General features: G+C 35.6%; 1 protein-coding gene across 2 annotated transcripts; it reads right to left on the bottom strand.

The window, feature by feature from the left end:
• Positions 1 to 6,587: 6,587 nt before the first annotated feature.
• LOC129882563 (bifunctional bis(5'-adenosyl)-triphosphatase/adenylylsulfatase FHIT) lies at positions 6,588 to 18,409 on the bottom strand. Of its 2 annotated transcripts, XM_055956927.1 has the most exons (6): positions 18,274 to 18,409; positions 18,063 to 18,171; positions 16,185 to 16,251; positions 7,374 to 7,500; positions 6,981 to 7,079; positions 6,588 to 6,893 (listed from the first exon to the last, which is right to left on the bottom strand). In XM_055956927.1, the coding sequence occupies exons 1-6, from the start codon at positions 18,385 to 18,387 to the stop codon at positions 6,780 to 6,782; spliced, it is 630 nt and encodes a 209-aa protein (XP_055812902.1). In that variant the 5' UTR covers positions 18,388 to 18,409; the 3' UTR covers positions 6,588 to 6,779. The 2 variants fall into 2 exon arrangements, with proteins under 2 accessions (XP_055812902.1, XP_055812903.1); XM_055956928.1 differs by lacking the exon at positions 16,185 to 16,251 and having other exon boundaries at positions 7,374 to 7,520; positions 18,061 to 18,171.
• Positions 18,410 to 20,585: the final 2,176 nt, after the last annotated feature.

Raw genomic sequence — 20,585 nt, 5'->3', positions numbered from 1 at the left:
TATATTTGAGATTTTTGAAAATCAACGAGTTACTTAAAGTTTTTAAAATACACTTTAACAAGGAAGAAGGACTTATCGCAAATACTAAATGTCTTTCATAATATTTTAAAGTCACACCCAAAGACGGAAATAATAATTCGTACATATGGACATATGCTCAAGATTTCCGATAAAATAACATATATAGATGTTGAATACCTATTTAACCAAACGAGTAAAATACCAACCTAATAGCATCATGAAATAATTTATCTACGATCCCAATTCCTTTTACAGATATCTTTTTAGCAATAGAATAGCAAAATATCACATTTGGACTTTTTAGAAATTTCTCAGAAGTCGTGCTAAAAGGAAGGATGAAGCTTAGCCTTAACATACTTTTCCAACGAACGTCTGAATGCCCATAGTTCCTTCACGAAAGTTGTTCCTTACTCTTAAGCTTCACAAACACTATATATATGCAGATTATACGCACCTATAAATAGTTTATAATTGAGCTTAAATCGATAAATTTTCCATAGGATTATAACTTGGAGAACGTCCGTAGAAATTCGTAAAAACAATCATAAAAAAGGCTTGAGATGATTACCTTAGCAAAACAAGTGTAAATATTAAAAAACACCACAATCTACAAAGTCCTATATTCTAAAAATAGCTCCAAACGTAGTTGATACAAAGGGGAAATGATTTTCACGCGTAGAGATCGTGTTTCTAAGCACGGGGGCTAACTTAAATGGTAGATATCGTTAAAAACGCACCTTAATCACTCAAGAACACCATGGAACCTTCTCTTCATCTTGCGCACTGTTTATGAGCTGAAGTGAAATGTTCTAATGGCTTAAAACTTACAAATGCCGACATAACTAAATTTTTGACCCGACCCAATTTGCGACCTAATTTCAGCTTAAACAGTCCACGGTAAAACTGTCATAACGTTTTACTCTAATGTCGGTTTGATGTGCCTTTTTGTGGTTGCAAACTAGACTTGTACTCTTTCGATTTGATGGTTTGGGCTCCATAACTCTTGATATATTGGAAGAAATGATCTGAGACATTTGACCCATTGTTTTAAAAAAATTATAAGAGAAACTTACGATAACATTTGCCAACCGTTATTTTGAAACTAGCTTCTTCAAAACTTAAAATACGACCATTTTGATCATATAATACCTCATAGATCATTATTCTTTGCATGATAGATACTCCCCGAAGGTTTAAGTTAATTTATCCCTTTCGGACGGACGGGGTGGTATCCGAACCATTTCTTTAACCCCGAACTATTGTTTAAGGGATTTTTTTGACCTAAAACTTTAGTTTCTCGATATTACCACACATTTGCAGTATCATTCTCCCAAAGTTCTATACCAATTCATATACATCTTATATAACCATGCCACGCTATGTATATTATGCAAGAAAAAATGAGGTTTCACAAGAATTTTCAAAAGTATTGGAGTTGAACAATTAGGCATCGACATTCCGCCGATCCAAGCGCAAGTCCAACTAGTAAGAGACGCAATAAAGCACCACCGCAATCAGAGGTGGATGCTTCTGCACCGGCATTCCGTCAGTGCAATGCAAGTGAAATACGGAAGCTCAAGGGCAAACTAATATGATGCTGATAGTGCTTTCTTTGGAAAGTTTCAAGGGCAGAATCGGGATATGTGTAATTATGTACTCTATCTTCTTTCCAATTAGGGATAATTCAAAAAGGGCCCATTATTGTAGTAGAGAATAGACAATGTAGAAGTCCTTGCTTTCTCAAGAAGTTATTCAAATTTGTACATATTCAAGCTTAGATTCAACTTTGGTTACTGATTATGCATGAAATTGAGTTTTTCTTTATGGATATAATCTTTATGTCTCCATTTATGAGTAGCTAAACTTCTAACTAGGGGTGTGTGTGTAAGATGTGGGTGTAAAACTTAATGGGTAGCGATTAAATAGTTCTTAAATAAGTTGTTATGCATGGATCTATTGTTGTCTTGAAATTTTAAACTAAAAATCAATGGTTGCAAACATTGATTGAACTCTGTAACACTATTTTGGCTTGAGAAAGCAAAATAGAATTGGGTAAGACTTTATTAGTGAGGGCATGAGAAATTTATCATGGGATTAAAGTTAGAGATAGTCTGATCTGATTTTTTTTCTTATTTAAGTGTAGATCTAGAGATAGTCTAACCAATCAAGCAATGTTTGGTGTTTTAATTGTAATGGCCTTAGGGTTCGGAAGAACTCAAGATATACATATTTGACAAATCAATAGGATGTTGAATATAGAATAGACCGAATGTTATCCATGTATTGACTGATTTGGATTTGATTAATCATTGCCTATTTTGCTGAAACCCCATGTAATGCTCCCTAGTTGTCTCCATCTTGTTGAAACTCGTTTATGTTGACTTCTTGCAATTGGTACTTGAAATTGAAGTAATTTAGTATTTTTGAATTCCCCCAAATTTTTATATACTTGTTCAGATAACATTATGTTAGTTGAATTTGAATTGGCAAATCAATTGAAGCGTAATCCTCTCTGTCGGTCCTTGTGGTTCGACCCTGACCTCAAAAGTTGGATATTATTTTTGAATATGACTGCATGTACCTTAAACGCGAGGTATAGTTGAGAGTTACCACTACTACTTAGTCATTAGAGTAGTTATTAATGACGTAAGTCTTTTGCAGCCAATTCTATGAAGCAACGCCACTTTTGTCTAAAATTTGCCAACACTTACTATGGGTGTGTATGATATAAAGGAAATTTCCTATTTTCTCATGTTTGGTTAGCTTAAATGTTTTCTAAATCAACTTATTTTGCTTAAATTTAAGAAAAATAAATTCCCTCCAAAATTAAGGAAAATATTTTTCAAATTTTTTCTTCAATCTCAAATTATAATTTTTTTTCTTACTCCACCCCATACCCAACCCTCTCCATCTAAAAAGAATAATATTTTTAAAATTTCAATTTTTTTACCTCCTACCCCCACGCCAACCCCCATCCCCCCTCCCCCCAACAAAAAACCTTAAATTTAAAAAAATTATTTTTGAAAAATACTTTAAATTTTAAAAATTTCAGTTTGTTTTTGTAACATCCCTCAAATATGATCACAAATGCCTTGGAAATAGGCCGCTTAAGTAATGCATTATCCTTAATCTTTTTGAAAAATCTGAGTTCGAAATATCAATTAGGGGGTCAAAATCTGTAGGAAAATAGTGTCGGTAGATTTTTAAGACCCGTAGATCGAAAGATAGATTTCTCAAGGAACTGCGCGAACCAGTAAGGTCCGCGACAAGTCCGCATCGCAGACTTGCTCGCCTCCGCATCGCGGACCTGGCGATAATTTTTCATGGCCGAAATTTGTTTTTAGTAAGGGCGTTTTAGACTTTTCTCAAATTGTTAGCTAATGAACCTAGACGTTTTTAGGACCTAATTCAACTCTATAAATTAACCTAAACCTCTAATTCTATTCATTCTTCTACAATTCACCTACTCAAATATTTCTCTCTCTACAAAAGACTCTCAAGGGCTCCATTGAAGACTTCAAGTAAATTCACTCAAGCTCTCCATCAAAACTCTCAAGTTCTCCAAAATTATTTAGTGTTCTCACTTAAGGTATGTGGGTATTGATTCATGATTCTTTCATCCATGAAGCCCAATCAATTTCTCAATGTTTTCTATCAAATTAAAGTATGGTATTTTATGGGTTTTATGATCTCTACTCCTATTGCATGAATTTTGATTCAAATTATGATTATGAGTCTATTTTGATATAAATTGATAGTTATTGCATTAAATTGAAGAGTTTTTCCATGAATTCTCCTATTTTGATCTTTAGGGTTCATGATGAAAATTATAAGTATTTTCAATTATACTTCTTAATGATATTATCTATACGAATTATGTATGGACTGATATAAACTTTATGATCATGCATGTTTTCAAATAAATTACATGATTTTCAAATCAATTGATCATACATTCATGTCTTACCCTAATTTCAAGTATAAGCTATGATCATGAATTTCCAAGTATAAATTATGATTATGTATTTCAACTATGATCATGGACTATAAGTATGTTTTGAATGACGATTTTCATGCAAATTATGGAAAGGGTGACTTAGGGTCCAATGTGGTACCTTAAGGCCTAATGATATGAACTATGTATGTACGATTTGTAATGTGGAAGGACAATACCCGCATTTCACTTATGTTATGAAAATGAGCTACTCTATGATTTCAAATCTATGATAATGACTATGATATATGTCAATTATGATTTCTATGCTATATATATATATATTCAGTGGGATTTGACTTAGCACCGAGGGGACTTGAGGTGGGGGGCCTAACAAAAGCCCTAAAAGCAACCTCATGTCTCTAGAACTACGTACCACCGTAGGAACAAAAGAATTAGAGGCGAATACCCAAATCTCTAAGAGGTGAATACCCGAAATATCAAGTCTTGGAGGTGAGTACCCGAGTCTAAGTACTAGGGGTGAGTACCCGATTGACACGACCGCTTAGTGGATCCACTTAGGCATGTAGGAGTCTACCTTGGCAAGTAGTATCCCCCTTTCCTCCGATGTAGGGGCAACATTGGGATTCCATATTATAGCTCGCATGGTCTTATTATCGGTTATGGTTCCTATCCCACATATGTATGATCTCTTAAGTATGTTATGATTTTGAATTTATGCTTTTAAATGCTTTGGTCAATATGAGTTTCTCATGAGCTTACTTATTCCATCTTGCCATGTGTTTTACTTAACCTTTGCATTCCATGATTTACATTGCATGTCACTCCCTCATACTTAGTACATTCCAACGTACTAATACATATTTTTTGCCTACATTGTCTCATAATGTAGGGTTGAGGTTGAAGATCATACTCATTTACGTGGCTAATAGGCTTTCTATCCGAAGGTGTTTATGGTGAGTCCTCATTTATCGGGGACTACTCATCGAGTTGGTTATTGTTTCAAAGACTTTCGTTATGATTCATTCTTTGAGGGTGAGCTAGGAACATGTCTTAGCCCCCACCCATATTCATGAGTAGAAGCATCTAGTTGGACAAATATTTTGAGTCTATGTTGTCATGTGACATTCCTCAATTTCTATTCATTGTTTAGACTCTCTTATGATATTTCCGTTTTTATTTTACCTTGTGTATGCTTGTGATATGTACAAGAGGCTTGGTTGGAGCCCTTCGGGGTTTCGATCGTCGTGTTACGACTAGACCCTAGATCGGGTAGTGACAGTTTTCCACTTCACCCAACCCCTAACCACCCCTACCCCCTACCCCTCCCACAAAAAAAATAAAAAAAATATTTCAAAATTTAAAATTTTTAATTTTTACCCCTAACCCCTCTCAAAAAAATTCTTTTTTGAAAAATATTTCAAATTTTAAAAAATTATTTTTTTACCCTAGCCTCGGCCCAACCCCTTACCACTCCCTTCCCAAAAAAAATTAAAAGTTTGTTTTTGAAATATATTTTCAAATTTTAAAAGTTTCATTTTTTTATCTCCTACCCATAGACTAGCCCCCACCCCCAACCAAAAAAAATTAAAAAAAAATTAAAAAAAATTCTAATTCCAATTTGAAATTCAAGTTTCGAGTAGGGTGTGTTCGGATCCCGATTCAAAAGTTGGGACCCGCATCAATTGTTGGTTGTCGAGATCAGGTCTTGATTTGAATGTCGGGTCTCGATTCAAGTCTCGAATCAAATATCGAGATCGAATTTCGAATCGATCATTGAAATCGCGTCCAAGTTCGAGTATCGAGGTTGGGATCAGTTCCTAGTTCGAATTTCGAGTTTCTAGTCAGAAGTCGGGGTCAGAGAAGATCTCATGGTTGAATTTCAAATTGGTAGTCGGGGTCGTGTCGAGGTCAGGTCCAGGATCGATTATTGGCGTTGATTTCCAGCTCAGATATTATTTTCCTTAAATGAATTTTCTACTCTAGCCAAAAAATAAAAGATAATTTCTGAACAATGTTTTTCATTCACCAACCAAACACTAAAAATACTTTTCGAAAAATATTTTCTACTCACCAACCAAACATGAGAAAATAAATTAGCAATCCACGTGTTTTCCAAGAAAACATTTTCTAGGAAAACAGTTTCCTTCATACCAAACGTACCCTAGGAGTTAAATAATTTGAAGAAACTGGATATAACTTAAATAGCAGGGTGAAAACTAGCTACTGAGTACAATCCTTACGTCAATTTCAAAGTCCATGTACATTTCAATAGGTTGTACTAACAAATTTCCTGATGATGAAGCAGAGGCAGACATAATCTTCTGTAGTGTAGTCTGTCCACGAGCTCATATTTGGCTAAACGAACTCCATAGCAGAATTCAGGTTTAGGTTAAAACCCTAAGGATTCCCTCAACTCATATTTTTGCTATGAATTCAAGGTTTAGGTTCAATTCTCCAGTGTAGATATACCCAAGGAGATAAATTCTCACTCACTCCAAATTTTATTCAAGCTGTCATTGTGAAAATGAGTGGTACATAATAGCTACCCTAACAGTAATAGCCAACAGCTCTCAAAAAGGTGGTTCATCCAAACAAAAGAATTTGAGTATAGGAGAAAAGAGCAACAACTTCAGTTATATGTAAGAAGCAGAATGTTCACATAGTATATAAGAAATCCAAATGTTAGATCCAAACCATAGCTGGTGATCAATAAAGCACTTGGGCAACAGCTAGACTCAAGAGAGAGTAATAATGAGATGATGTACGCCCCTTCACTAGAAAAGTTTCATCTGCTTCTTCACTAGAAAAGTTTTCTATATTTATCTGCCTCTTCAGCCATCTCCTCAATGCTTCTGTCCTTCCTTTCCTTGTCCAAATCAAGTGACTGCTTCATCTCCTTCTCCTTCACATCCAGCTGCATGAACAATGCAAAGGATTAATATAATTTGTGTTTCAAATCCAGCCAACTATGACTAATCAATAGCAGATATTTGAATCTTACAGCATCATAAATCTCATCATTCTTTTCAAAATCACCACTTTTCCGTGGGATTATGTGAATATGAACATGAGGAACTGTCTGTCCTGCCTGGGGTCCATCCTGAGATATTAACAGAAACAACTTAGGACCAGCTTTCCAAGCAGAGGAATAGGCCCAAAAAACAAAGAATATACAACAAAATGCATGGAGTAAGCAAAATTCCAACACAGTTAAAACCCACCTATCCATTTTATATCAACATTGATGCAGAGAATACTTTATAAATGTCAAATTCTGCATTTACATGTCTATTCGAAAATTTCAGCAAATTAGGTTCTGTAGTAGTTTTTGCGAACATACAACAATATTATGGCTTAGGATAACAACAAAACTATAACAACAAAGCTTACTTACTTGGATTGCAAATGTAAGAGAAGATGCCTTGTGGTATGACTCAAGTTGCTTGCCAACTTTTTGTGCTGTAAGCCACAAGTCGCTAGTCTCATCAGTAGTAAGCTCAGCAAAGCGCTGTACTTCACGCCTTGGGCAGACAAGCACATGTACATTTCGTTAAGTAGACCAATATGACGGTTGTAACCATAGCAAAGTTTTAAGATTGGAGATAACTGAGGCTCTAACCATATTAGTAAAATGTTTAGAAGAATGCCAGCTCATACCATCCCTAATGCACAGGTCAACGGAAAAGAAAAAAAGAAGAGAGCTTTTTAAGAAACCAACATGATGTAGAGTATTCTTTGTGCAAAAGCCAATAAAGAAAAAAACAGAACCTATTACATTGGTGGGAGAAAATTAAAGTTACAGATATTTCAAAAGATTGGAACAAGCACCATTTCCAACAGACAACAATTTGTTCTGAACTGTCTATTCATAATTCAAGAAATATGAACCTCATAATGCTGCATTTGGAGGATGAGTCTATGAGAGGAATCATATAGGCTACAGCAGTCCCTTAGGGAACATCGATAAATTGGAACAATACACAGGAATCATACAGGATAAAGCAAATAATACTATTTTTATCTGGTTGCAAACTTTCATGCTCCAGTCATGGGAGCCAACTACCCCGTATTGCAGAATTTTTACATAAATTAGTATTTATCAGACAAAACATATCCTTAGAATTCACAAAGAAAGTTTAATTCATATATTTTTCCAGAGGATATCACAGCTAGATTTTTGGATGTCTTTTCTGCATCTACAAGTAGGAAAGTAGCACAACTAGAAGAGGACAGTAAAGGAGTGAACCAAGGGAAAATACAACTGCCAACAAATTTTGATCAAAGATGGGAGTCAGAGAGAGATGAAGATGTTATCTCAATCAATTGCCCCAGCTCAACACAAATCACGAGGAGAAATTACATATGTTGATACATTCATGATATCTTTAACTTAGTTCTGCAAAAGTAAAAGGAACCATGAACAATACGAGAGATAGAAAAGGATGTTTTCCACATGATGTTGTACTAAAGTCTGGGAAGATTCAAACAAGTGAAAAAAGTACTTTGTTTCTAATATATACAAAACAAAAGAGAGGATTCAAAGTCTTGCAAACTAACACGGTATTATGTGTATGATTCACAACATGCAGCTTTGGAAAAGAGTGATAGATCATAGATTTAGGGAAACTACAAAGATGATGGATAACCAGTTTGCATGGTAGATTTATAACAAAGTTCATAGTTTTGCTAAAAAGATTGAACGAAATTTATAAAGATAAGGAAAAGGATCTCCATAAGATATTCATTAAACTAGAGATGGAGAAAGCATCTAATACAAGTGTGAAGAAAAGACCTTTAGTTGGTGCTTGAGAAGAAAGTAATTCATATCAAATACACACAACTCAAAAAGGATATATGAAAGAGTGTTCAAATGTGATGGAACAGTGAGAGAAGATATAAAGGAGTTCCCATTAAGGGTGGATTTATACAAAGGATCTACACTGAGCACGTATTTGTTTACCTAGTTATGAATGAGCTAATCAATATTCAATAGCATATAGGATGAGGTTACATAGTGCATGCTCTTTACAAATGATATTGTATTGATTGACGAAACTAGAGAAATAGTTGACCAAAAGTTGGAGTTATGGAGAAGTATTCTAAGAAAGTAAGAGTTCTAGAATAAGTAGAAGGATAATAACATCTAAGCACTGTAAGCATCTTCATAAAGAATATGTAGGTGAAGTCCACAAAAATTTCATTACAATTTCAAAAGACAAGAATGTAGGTGATGCGGCATTAGACAGGATTATAGTGTCTAAGCGAAGACAATTCAAATATTTAGGCTAATCTTTTAGGAGAATATCTAGATAGTGGGGTCGGGAGAAGGCCGAACCACAAGAGGTTGTTTCCATGGCTTAAACTCGTGACCTCCTGGTCACATGGCAACAACTTTACTGATTCTAGATAAATAAAATGCAACACATGAAATTAAAAAATGATGTTTGAAAGATCGGAGTCCTTAGGAATTACTTAGAGATAATAAACATAATAAGATGAAAGCAACTACTATAGAATGGTTGTAAAAGTAGCAATTCTGCATGAGAGAATTTGGGCTCTAAAGCTCAACACATCCACAGACGTGAATATTAAGATGGATGTGCAATATACAACATTGGACAAGATTAGAAATGACCACATAAGAAAGGAAGTGTAAGTAGTTTAGTTGTGATCTTCTTCTTCACAGACCTTATACGCATCGGTATATATATACAAGACTGAAGGTGTTTTAGAACAAACGAGGTTGACCTCAAATCACAGAGGAAAACCATCTAAGAAAATCTAAACCTCTAGGAAACAATGTAGATTTACCTAAGAACATAACAGAACAGAAGCAAAATATGCTTTGATTGCTCTTGTTACATTTACATAGGAATTGGTTTTTTTCATAGGTCATTTTATCATGGTTGTGACTTGTATCCATGCAACAATAAGTGTGAGACTTAGAAAATATGAACTTTTTTTATTTTAAGAAAAGAAGACCTCTAATTTGAACACAAAAAAAAAATTGATTTGCCTTAAAAGACAAATTATATAAGAACTTAGTACAAAATAAAATGGACCTAAACAGAATGGACTGGATAATAAGGGTTCAATTGAGCATAGTTGATATGCTAACTGACCGATTGAGAGTGTGTCACCATTTAAAAGAGTGCTGGACTTTCTAAACCGATCTCATAGGCATATTTTATTTTTTGAAATTGGTAAGTAGTATTCTTCAGCATTAGGGAATGCAGGCCACCATCAAAAAAGGTTACAGCAATGTTCCAACAAAAATTACAAGCTTCCTATCATATCTATGATTTGATCTACATCGTCTATACATAATTGTTTACACCAAAAAAGTAAAGATACTAAACAATTCCAATTGACTTTGTGGATGGAATTGAGTCTATCATCAAAGCATCTACCATTCCTTTCTCTCTAGTAGCCCACCAAATACATGAAGGAATCAATTTCCACCATCTCTTTTGAGTCTTGCTGCCTCCTCTTCTAATCCAGAAGCTAAGGAGGTCGGAAGTATGCTCTGGCATAGTCCAACTTTTGGCCAAAGATGTTTAGAAAAAGCTCCCATAGTTGGGTAGTGTACTTACAATGTAAGAACAGATGCTTGTTTGATTCTACTGTCAAGTTACACAAAAAACACCTGGGAACTAGTGTCTTTCCTTTTTTTCGCAACACCACTTCTTGAGTAAGACATGCTCACCTGATAACTAGCCATGTGAAGCATTTCACCTTAGTTGTTATCAATCCTTTCCAAATGTTGTTCCATTGGTGAAGTCTACCACCTGCCATTTCTTGTACCCTTCTCCTATATGCACTATTAACTGTGAAAAGCCCCTCCTTGGTGTGATTACAAATTACTCTATCAGGAACATTTGTATAGATGTTAGCTCCACCTAGCATTTCCAGAAGGAAGCTACTCTAGCCACTTCCCAGTCATTCAGAAGTCTTCTCAAGTGCAAATCCCAACCTTGTGCAGTCCAACATTCACTAATTTAGGCTTTAGATTGTTGCGTATAGAAAATAGATTTGGGAAGACCTCTCTCAGTGAACTTTGATTGATCCAAACATCTTGCCAGAACTTTACTTTGGTGCCATTCCCCACCTTTAGAGTTGGTTCTTCTTCCAATGAGTCCCACATAGCTCTGATGGATCTCCACACTCCCCAACCATATGGCATTGAGGTTATCCCTGAAACGCAAAGACTACGTTCACCCTATTTTGCCACTATCACTTCCCTCCAAAGGGCCTTCTACTCACTGATATACCTCCAAAGCCATTTCATTAGGAGACTTTCATTCTGCACTCTCAAGTTTTTGATTCCCAACCTCCCTTTCCTTTGCTTAGCATCACTGTATTCTAGTTCACTAGATGATATCCCTTTTCTTCTTTGTCTTTTTTCCCAAGGAAATTTCTTTTGAGTTTATCTAATTTTTTCACCACCTTAAGGGGCATAAGAAGTAGAGACATTACATAGGTGGAAAGTGAGTCAAATACTGAGTTTATCAGTATGGTTCTACCTCCTAGTGAGAGTATTGAGCTTTCCATCTAGCTAACTTCTTTTATGTCTTTTCAATGATCCCATCCCATAATTCCAAAGCTTTGTGCCTACTACCAAGTGGCATTCCCAAATAAGTGGTTGGCAGTCCCACAACTCTACAACCAAGTATACTTGCCAATATCTGAATCTGAGGAATTTCTTTGATAAGATTTAAGCTAATTTTTGCCCAGTTGACCCTTAGTCCTGCTACAGCTTCAAAAAGGATTAAAATCAACCTGATGTATCTCAATTGCACAATCTCAGGGTCACAAAAGATTAGGGTATCATCTTGCATACAACAAATGACTGATCTCTCCCCCCCCCCCCAATTTTTGTCTCCTATTTGAAAGCCCCTTAGCCATCTGTTCTATGTGGAAGCCCCTTAGCCATCTGTTCTGTGTGGTTGTTCTCATCAAGTTATCAAAACCTTCCATTGCCAATATAAACAAAAAAGGGGAGAAAGGGTCCCCTTGTCTCAATCCCTTTTCAGCATTGAAGAAACCCACAGGCTCTCCATTGACAAGGACAGAGAATCTAACTGTGTTTATATATGCCTCTATCCACTTCAACCATTTGAACCCAAAGCCAATCTGTCTCATAGTGTTTAGTAAGAAAGACCAGTTAACATGGTCATAGGCTTTCTGAATATCTAGTTTGCAAAGTAATCCGGCATTACCATCTTTCATCCTTGAGTCTATACACTCACTAGCAATTAGAGCAGCATCCATAATCTATCTTCCTTTTATAAAACCCATCTGATTTTTGTTTACCAATTTATCCACAACCTTCTTTAGCCTTTCTACAAGTAACTTGGCCATGATCTTGTACACTCGTCCAACTAGACTAATTGGTTTGTAATCTTTAAGATTTGAGGCTCCAATCATCTTAGGTATTAATGCAACAAAGGTTGCATTAAAACTCTTTTCAAAACTCTGATTAGAGTGAAATTGTGCCAAAGTCCCTATTATATGTTCCTTCAAAACATACCAGAAAGTCTGGAAAAAAATCATTGGAAAGCCCTCTGGGCCTGAGGCTTTCTCCTTGGCACATAATTTGATGTTGTCCAGAATCTCCTCCTCCTCAAAGGGTCTTTGTAACCAGGTCTACTCTTCAGAAATCACAGAAACTCCTTGCAATGTTAGATTAGATCTCCAAAGTTCTGATTCTTCATACAACTTCATATAGAAATCTAAAACAGCTCGTTTGATTAGAGTTGGGTCCTTAACAGTGATTCCATCAACCTCTAACTTTTACCATAGATTTGCGTCTCTTGTCTGAAGTTGCAATTCTATGAAAAAAATTGGTATTTTTGTCTCCCTGTTTCAGCCATTGTACCCTAGATCTTTGTCTCCAAGCAATCTCCTCCAATCCTTCTAATTCCTTAAAATCCATAGCCTGATTGGCCTTCTGTAACACTTCATCATTTGTCAAGGGTCTCTATTCTTGATGCTTTCACAAATTGCAATTTGGTTGAGGATTTTCTCCTTTCTCTGCTTCCAGTTACCTCTGTTATTTTTGCTCCATTCTTTCAACTTCACTTTTAACATTTTTAGCTTCTCAGCCAAGATGTACCCTGTTCTTCCCTCTACTCTAAAGGAACACCACCATTCCTTTACCTTATTTTTATCCACTTCTAGCCACCATGATTCAAATTTGAAGTCATAATCTCAGTTCCCATATATTAGCATGATAGGTTGTGGTCAGAAGTTAGCTTTGGCATCACTTCTTGTTTGATGTGTGTAAATCTCTCATCCCATTGGGCACAATGTAAGAATCTGTCGACCCTCGAGGCACATCCATGATCTTCTCTTCTCCTCTAAGTAAAAGATCCTCCAAATAAAGGAGGATCAATTAATTCCAACTCCTCAATACAGGTTGAAAATTCTGACATAGCACCATTGATTCTATTGCAGTTTGTTCTTTCTGATGTCTATCTGGTAACATTGAAGTCACCACAAATTATCCATAGCCCATGAATACTGGTTCTAGCTCCTACCAGTTCACCCCATAATATTTTCCTGAACTCCCTATTGGAACCTGGAATAGACTGGTGTAATATGGCAACTAAAATCTTCATTTAACTTCTATGAACTTCTCAGTAATACATCGATTGCCAATCTCCACTAACTCTCCCTTCCATACCCTCTTGTCCCAAAGGATTAGAATTCTCCCACTACTACCCACTGCTTCCTTATGCATTTCCCCCTTCCATCTATTGCTCCAAATACTCTGTAGCATATTATCGATTGAGCCATCTAATTTTGTTTCCACCAAAACATATATGTCTGCCCCCCATTGGTGTAGTAATTTCCTAACCATTTCCCTCTTGCTATCCCCATTTAACCCCCTTACATTCCATGTGATCATCTTGACTTTCATTGCATAGTTAGGGCTAGAATTCTCCCTCTTGACCTTGATTATCCATCCTTAAAATTGACATCAAAATATAAGTTCTTCACCTCCTTAGGAACTGTATTCTTTGAAGCTCTTGACACTGCCCCTTCGAACATTGCCAATCCTTCTCCCTGCCTTTGGTCCAATTTTGACAACAATATAAAAACTTTCTTTTTACAACCATTAAAATACACTCTGAATTGTTGTCCGAGTATGATCATATACTCTTGTATCCAGGCATTAGCATTGGCTGCGAAGTTTTCTTCATCACTATTATCCACTTGTAGTGGCTCTAGGTCTGCATACATGGCCAATAGAGAGTCTGAAAAATTTGTCTCGGATTCTTCACTAGGCTAGACCAAACTATTCTCCTTACCCTTCCTTGTTGTTGCATGTTGGATTGTGGTAATTTCCTTCGCGCTATTTCCCCCTCATCTCCTCTTTCTTTTCTTCTGTCTCTGAGTTCTGTCTCACTGTCGAAAAGAGCGAAGTTCCCACGAACCTCTTCTTTTCTTTAAAGTGTTGTAAGTTCTGTATAAGACTCACCGTAGAGTCTTTTATTACTATTTGGGCTTAATTGACAAGAACCATCGGTTTTTGCCTTTTCAGTTGAAGGCTCACCACTTAAAAGCCCACAAATAAAAGAGCTTTTTGCAACCCTTGTATCTAGCACCAATTGTCCTCCTCTGGTCTCCACAACCTCATTCAATTTTTTTGTGGGTCCCCCCCCCATACTCCATGTGTCTGTCACTATCCAGCAGTCCCTTTTCCTTGTATGTATTGAAGGAAGAGCCTCTTTTTTCTGCATTTTTCTTACCTTTTTCATGAAAAGGTTCCTGCAATCCTTTTTCATGAAAAGACATGTCTTTCTCATAGAAATACACACCTTATTTCTTCTCCAGTTCCTTTTTCCGATGCTTTGCCGGCTCTTCACACCAAATCAGAAGTCAGAAAGTCCAATTATCATCTAAAACTTCGATGAAAGAGGGAATTTTTGCCTGGAGCCCTTCACTCTAATTTCTTGCCCATCTCAAGTGATTTTTGAGTTATGTCCCCTCTTCGTTCTCCAGCCAGCCGCCACACTCTTCCCCTATTTTTCTCATTGTTTCAGCATCCCACAGATGTAGGGGAAGACCCAAAACCCTAATCCAAAACCATTCATACTTCATTGACTACAGAATTGCATCGGAAGTTGGGCTCCACCACTCAAGTTTCAGTACTTGTCCTTGTCTCTCCAAGTCTCCCATAAGGATATTTCTGTTGCTCTTCTTGATTGGAACTCAAAGAGAAATTGGAAGTCTCCCATAAGGATGTTTGGGACCTCTTTCCAAGTCATCATGGCCCATCTCCTGACGTCGTTGCGAGTGGGAGTTTCTTCTCCTCCGATGAATGTGCCGACCAGACATCTTTGCAGCAGTGTGTTCTCCTCCTAGTAGAGGGTCTCCAGCGCTTCGCTGCTGCTTTTTTATTTTCCTTGGCTCCATTTGTTATTAGTAATGGTTGCTTTGTAATTACCTTTACCAACAAATGTGTTCATTTTTGTATTTCCCTCTATAATGGTAGCCCCTCGTGTGCTTGACATTTTAATAATGAAATTTTCACTTCTACAAGCAAATTTGCCCCATCCTTCATTAAATTTGTTTTCTGGAATAATTATTACTGACTTATTCTGACCTTTAATTGTAATAATGGAGATGTAGCAGCCATATTTATTGAAATTTTTTGAGCAATAAATATAGGTAGCTATACCTTGCATCTCCAAGTTTTAAAGCTTTTCCCACTATTTTTTGATGCCTCAAGTAACCTTCTACACAACCATAACATCACTCCAATCCCCACTGTCATCCTCCTCAATGAGAATTTGGAGCTCTCCACCCAAACGAACCACCAACAAGTTTTTGAAGTAGTTGCAGTGATGTCGTAAGATTTGCCCCCCATTCTGAAAGAAATACGATCCTGCATAATAGGGGAAAAGGAAAAGAAAGAAAAGTAATGGTGTAGAAAGATCTCCGATGGTAGAAGACAACCGGAGAGAGGTTTAGGAGCCCGGAAGGAGCTCCTAGGAGATTACCTTGGGAAGTGTGCCTGAGAATATTTTCTCTTAAACAGAGTGCTATTCTTTACTCTGCCAGATCTTGATCTCAGAGGAATAATTTATTTGCACATATACACCCAAATACATATGTTCCTTGCATTAAAAGAAATATTTAAGCATAGGGTAACTGGACAGAATCATACTAAAAGTAAATTGAGGAGATAAACAAGCACCACATTCTATCTTCCTCAGTATCATCACAACTGGCTATATTCACATAAAAGTGGACAAGGATATGACCTGCATGAAAAGAAAAGAGAGCTCAATAGATGGTATTCATGCGAGAACAGAAAAAGATGACATAAGTATAAAGGTTTTTTTTCTAGAAACATTAGAAATATGAATAAATACCACAACGTACAGCGGACAAGCAGAAGGATATACAAATAACAGAAGTATGAATTGAAAAATGAAGTAGCAAAAGGAACACACTGAGCATAAAGAGAATCTGTTCTCAGTGCTTGTTTATATATTGGCCGGAGAGGATTTTTTGTATAAAAATAGCAGAATCAACATAATTTCCATAGATTCCACATCCTAAGAAGTTTGGTTCTGACGAATTACCAGATCATCACAGTAGAATTGTTCTAAGTGAGACCGTAGCCTAGACCTATGTTGCTCAAATTCTTTGTAAGTGTCGATGGGTACATGTCGGATCCTTCAAAAGTGGTGCATTTTTTGAGGATCCGATGCTCGTGGTGCAACAATTTTTGGACAGTCCAAGCAACATACGTCTATACTAGAAGCTAATTTACAGCCGTAGGATCAAGCACTACCAATTGCCTTATGTCCATGTCATGATAGTATTCATTTTCCTAGTATGATGTTGGCTAGTTAGTATTCATGCTTGAAGTATGAGGCATTGAATGTGTCTAGGGCTGAATAAGCAAAACACAATAAACATGCAGTCACTGTGCTATCACTTTTTTAATTATGCAGTCCAACTTTGATCATCATCAGGCATATGGGTGTTCGACTAAGCTTATAAGCACTTTTAACTTATCTATGCATTTGATAAACAACAAAGTACTTTTTAATCAAGATAAACACCAAAGTACTTATAAGTCAAAATCAGCCAAAGTCAACTTATGGTTTTTCCGCTTACGAGCACTTTTGGTTTGACCAAGTATTTTACTAATATTATCCTTAATATGTTTTCTAACTAATTTTAACTCAAATTATCGTTCCCAAAACAAACCTCCTAACTTCCTCTTCACTCAATATTTGTTTTATCTTAAAAAAAAATTCAAATTCTCAAACTATCTTTCCCAAAACAAAACTTCTAACTTCCTCTTCACTGGTATCCTCGTTCCTCTTTTTCTTTACAAAACTTTTAATGGTATTTTGGTCATTCTAACAAAAGAACAACTTATCAACACTTCTTTTACCAGACACATCAAGTGTTTATTAGCAGTTTCAACACTTATATCCAAACATATAACTACTTGATTATAAAATCAATTTCCGTACTTAAAAATGTTTGTTTAGCACTTACAACTTATCATGTATTTACAATCAGCTAATCCAGACAGTCTCATAATGATGAAAATTATTCTTGTGTCATTTTATCATGAAAGCTTGGCCTTTATTTTCCAACCATCCAAATGATTGGAGTTAATTGTTATGTGTTGTTGAGTACACCTTCCGAAGGTATCACCCTTTCTAGCAAGGGATATGCTTCAGAAAATACAAAAGTTTCAGAACTAGCATCACATTAGGATTGTTTAGTAGCAGCAGTAAATTCACATAACACTTGGTGGCACTGTCCTGATGGTGATGAATGCGTAAAGCCTCCTAGCCTCATAGTTTTAGAATCATGTTAGTAGAAAAATACATCTCCTATCACAACTAAAGCAGCACTACAGATTTGGCCTTATGGCGATGAAAATCAATAATTTTTTACTGAATACCCGTTCAGCATTACAGCTCAAAAAGATCATATTTTGGAATCCTACCAAGAAATGATGCATCTCATAGTTGGAATTTTTCGGTAAAAAAATAACAGGTAAAGTAACAAATAAGAAAATACAAGAAATGTAGATGAGAAATACCAAGAAGAAGGGGGCGGAGGTTGACCAAGGCATAGGACAAATCAGTGGAATAAAAGACCTCTTTTTTGTCAATCTTGTATGGCCCAAACATATAAGAAGTCGCCTCCATCTGGGTTCCAATTTTCAGCAAAGAAAAAAGAGAGATGTGAATATCGGAAAACAACAAAAAATAAATGAATGAAAGAAGATTTCAGTGAGGAGTGAGACAAGCCTTAGACTGGGAATGGCTGCTTGAAGAGGAGATTCGCGCTAAGTGGAAGAAATGATTAGATTTGGAGTGAAATTGAAGGAAATTTGACAACGGAGTCAAGTTATGCTTTAACATTTCTAGGTTTCCATTCTCACCTTCTTCAAATTAATTCATTTTTATTGTATTCCTCAAAATTCATTCATTAACTAAAATTATCAATAATATTTTTTAGTATTATTTATTTATTCTATTTTGTTTCTTAATTACAATAAAACCTCGATAAAGTAATAATCTCGCTAAATAAATATTTTTTTCTAATTCCTACTTGGGTCAGTTATATTAAAGTAATATTCTCGCTAAATGCATTAGATAATAAATTAAAATAAAGTATTAAAGGCCCAGAAAAAATATAAAGTAATAATTATTAGAATACATCAAAAATTTATATATATTTAATCAGTCAATAATACTAGATCAATAACTATTGGTTAAAGATAATTTTTATATGTCTTTCAAATGATGAGAATACATTATACTTGAATTATAATTTTTAAACATCTAGCTTTTTCCTTTTATTATTAACATAAAATCTCTTCATATTCTATATACATTAATACAATTAGAAACATTAAACTTCACTAAACTCATTTAGCTTTCTTAGATTTAAATAATAAATATGCAAATACTATACTTTTTAGTTTCCTAGATTTAAACTTTTAAAATTCTTAATTCAATTTTTTTTTTCTTTCTTATGGCACATACTGCAAAATACTCTCTAAAATAATAAATATTTATTTATTGATAAATAAATATTTTATGCATTTATCGATAAACTAATAATTATGATAAATGAATATTTTTTCCGATCCCAAACATATATATTTATAGAGGTTTTACTGTAATTTAAATTTAAAATATAAGTACTCGCACTATCTCTTCCTTTTTAGGGGTAATAAAAGATTAATATATTAAAACTTCAAAGAGCTAATATGAGTAGCATTTGTTGTCCGTAGTAAGTGCTAAATTTGTATTCAATATGTATATGAACACTAAATAATATAAAAGAAATAGTAGAACTTGATGAAAGAATGGAAATTAAATTTACTGAATTTGTGTCTTTGAGAAAATTATTCCCTTCAAGTATCAGAGATTATGGAATATATCCTCTCATAATAGAACGATTTACTTCATCAGAATAGCGGTACCTCAAATTCTGCAAAACTTCAAACTCACTCAACGACTGCAAATTACACTTGAGTTTTGAAGAAAAAAAGAGTTGTAAACTTAAAAATTTTGTACTCAATATCAAAGGAAGAATTAGATATTTATAGCAAACTAGAATTGCTTAAGAAAAGAAGCAAAGCTTCAGAAAAGATGCACTGAAGAGATGTGTCTCTTTAGTCTGCTTTACATGTGCGGGTCCACGCATGCCCAAGTGTGGTTCGCACATGAGGGAAATATATTGGATCAAAATTTTTGTCATCATTTTCCAAAGCCAAAGTCAAGTCGAACGAGCGGCGATGACGATGCGAGACTTGTCTTCTTGTCACGCCCCAAGAGGGTACCCTAGGCGTGGCCGGCACTCAGAAACCATCTCTGGCCTCTGAGAGAACCACTTGGTCTCATCACTTATTCATTCATCAGCGGAAGACTTAATCAGAATACTTTTATGGGCTCTCCATTAACAACATCTAATGAAAGAAGAATTTTTTTTAGAAGTAGTTTCAAAGGAGAACTACTCCAATTACATCATTAAACTCTGTCTCTGAAGCCTCTAATACTCTTAGATAGTGTCAATGACATGTCCATGGCTACCTTAAAAGAAACATAATACTCAACAATAATTAAAGGATAAAGAGTTCCTCTGAATACAAGAAGGACTCACCAAATAGGTAAAAAATAATGATCTTCAACGAAGCGCCTGTTGAGGATCTCTAACACCTGTATCTGCATCATAAAACGATGCAGGTCGAATGATGTCAGTATATGGAATGTACGAGTATGTAAAATGGCAGGAAGGTAAGGACAAATATCGAGAAACTCCTCTCAAGAAAACTCAGCTCAGAACTCAACATCATCTCAACATCAATATGTAATGCAAGTTTAAAATATAATAATAAAAATAATAGTAACAAACAATGCTTACTCAGTTGGGAGTTTCTCTAACCGACAACCATCACTTATGAGCTAGCGATGATACAACGAAGCGATGTCGTTGCCACATCCATCCAATACCTTGCCAGGGTAAAGGGCATCACCATCTTGGATCCACTCATCAAAGTCCTCTTTTTGGGACTTAAGAGGCATAGCCTCCATCCTACGCTGGCTACGTA

Source organism: Solanum dulcamara, chromosome 3 (genome assembly GCF_947179165.1).
Source record: "Solanum dulcamara chromosome 3, daSolDulc1.2, whole genome shotgun sequence".
Classification (NCBI taxonomy): Eukaryota; Viridiplantae; Streptophyta; class Magnoliopsida; order Solanales; family Solanaceae; genus Solanum; species Solanum dulcamara.
This window is presented reverse-complemented; position numbering and strand designations above follow the sequence as displayed.

Excerpts from the sequence above, each read along its gene's own strand:
- LOC129882563 (XM_055956927.1), bottom strand. The coding sequence starts at position 18,387 with ATGTTAAAGCATAACTTGACTCCGTTGTCAAATTTCCTTCAATTTCAC. Across the intron at positions 7,501-16,184 it reads ACTGAGGAAGATAGAATGTG|GCGTGAAGTACAGCGCTTTG; the intron begins GTGCTTGTTTAT and ends TGTCTGCCCAAG. Across the intron at positions 7,080-7,373 it reads CTCTTACATTTGCAATCCAA|GATGGACCCCAGGCAGGACA; the intron begins GTAAGTAAGCTT and ends TTAATATCTCAG.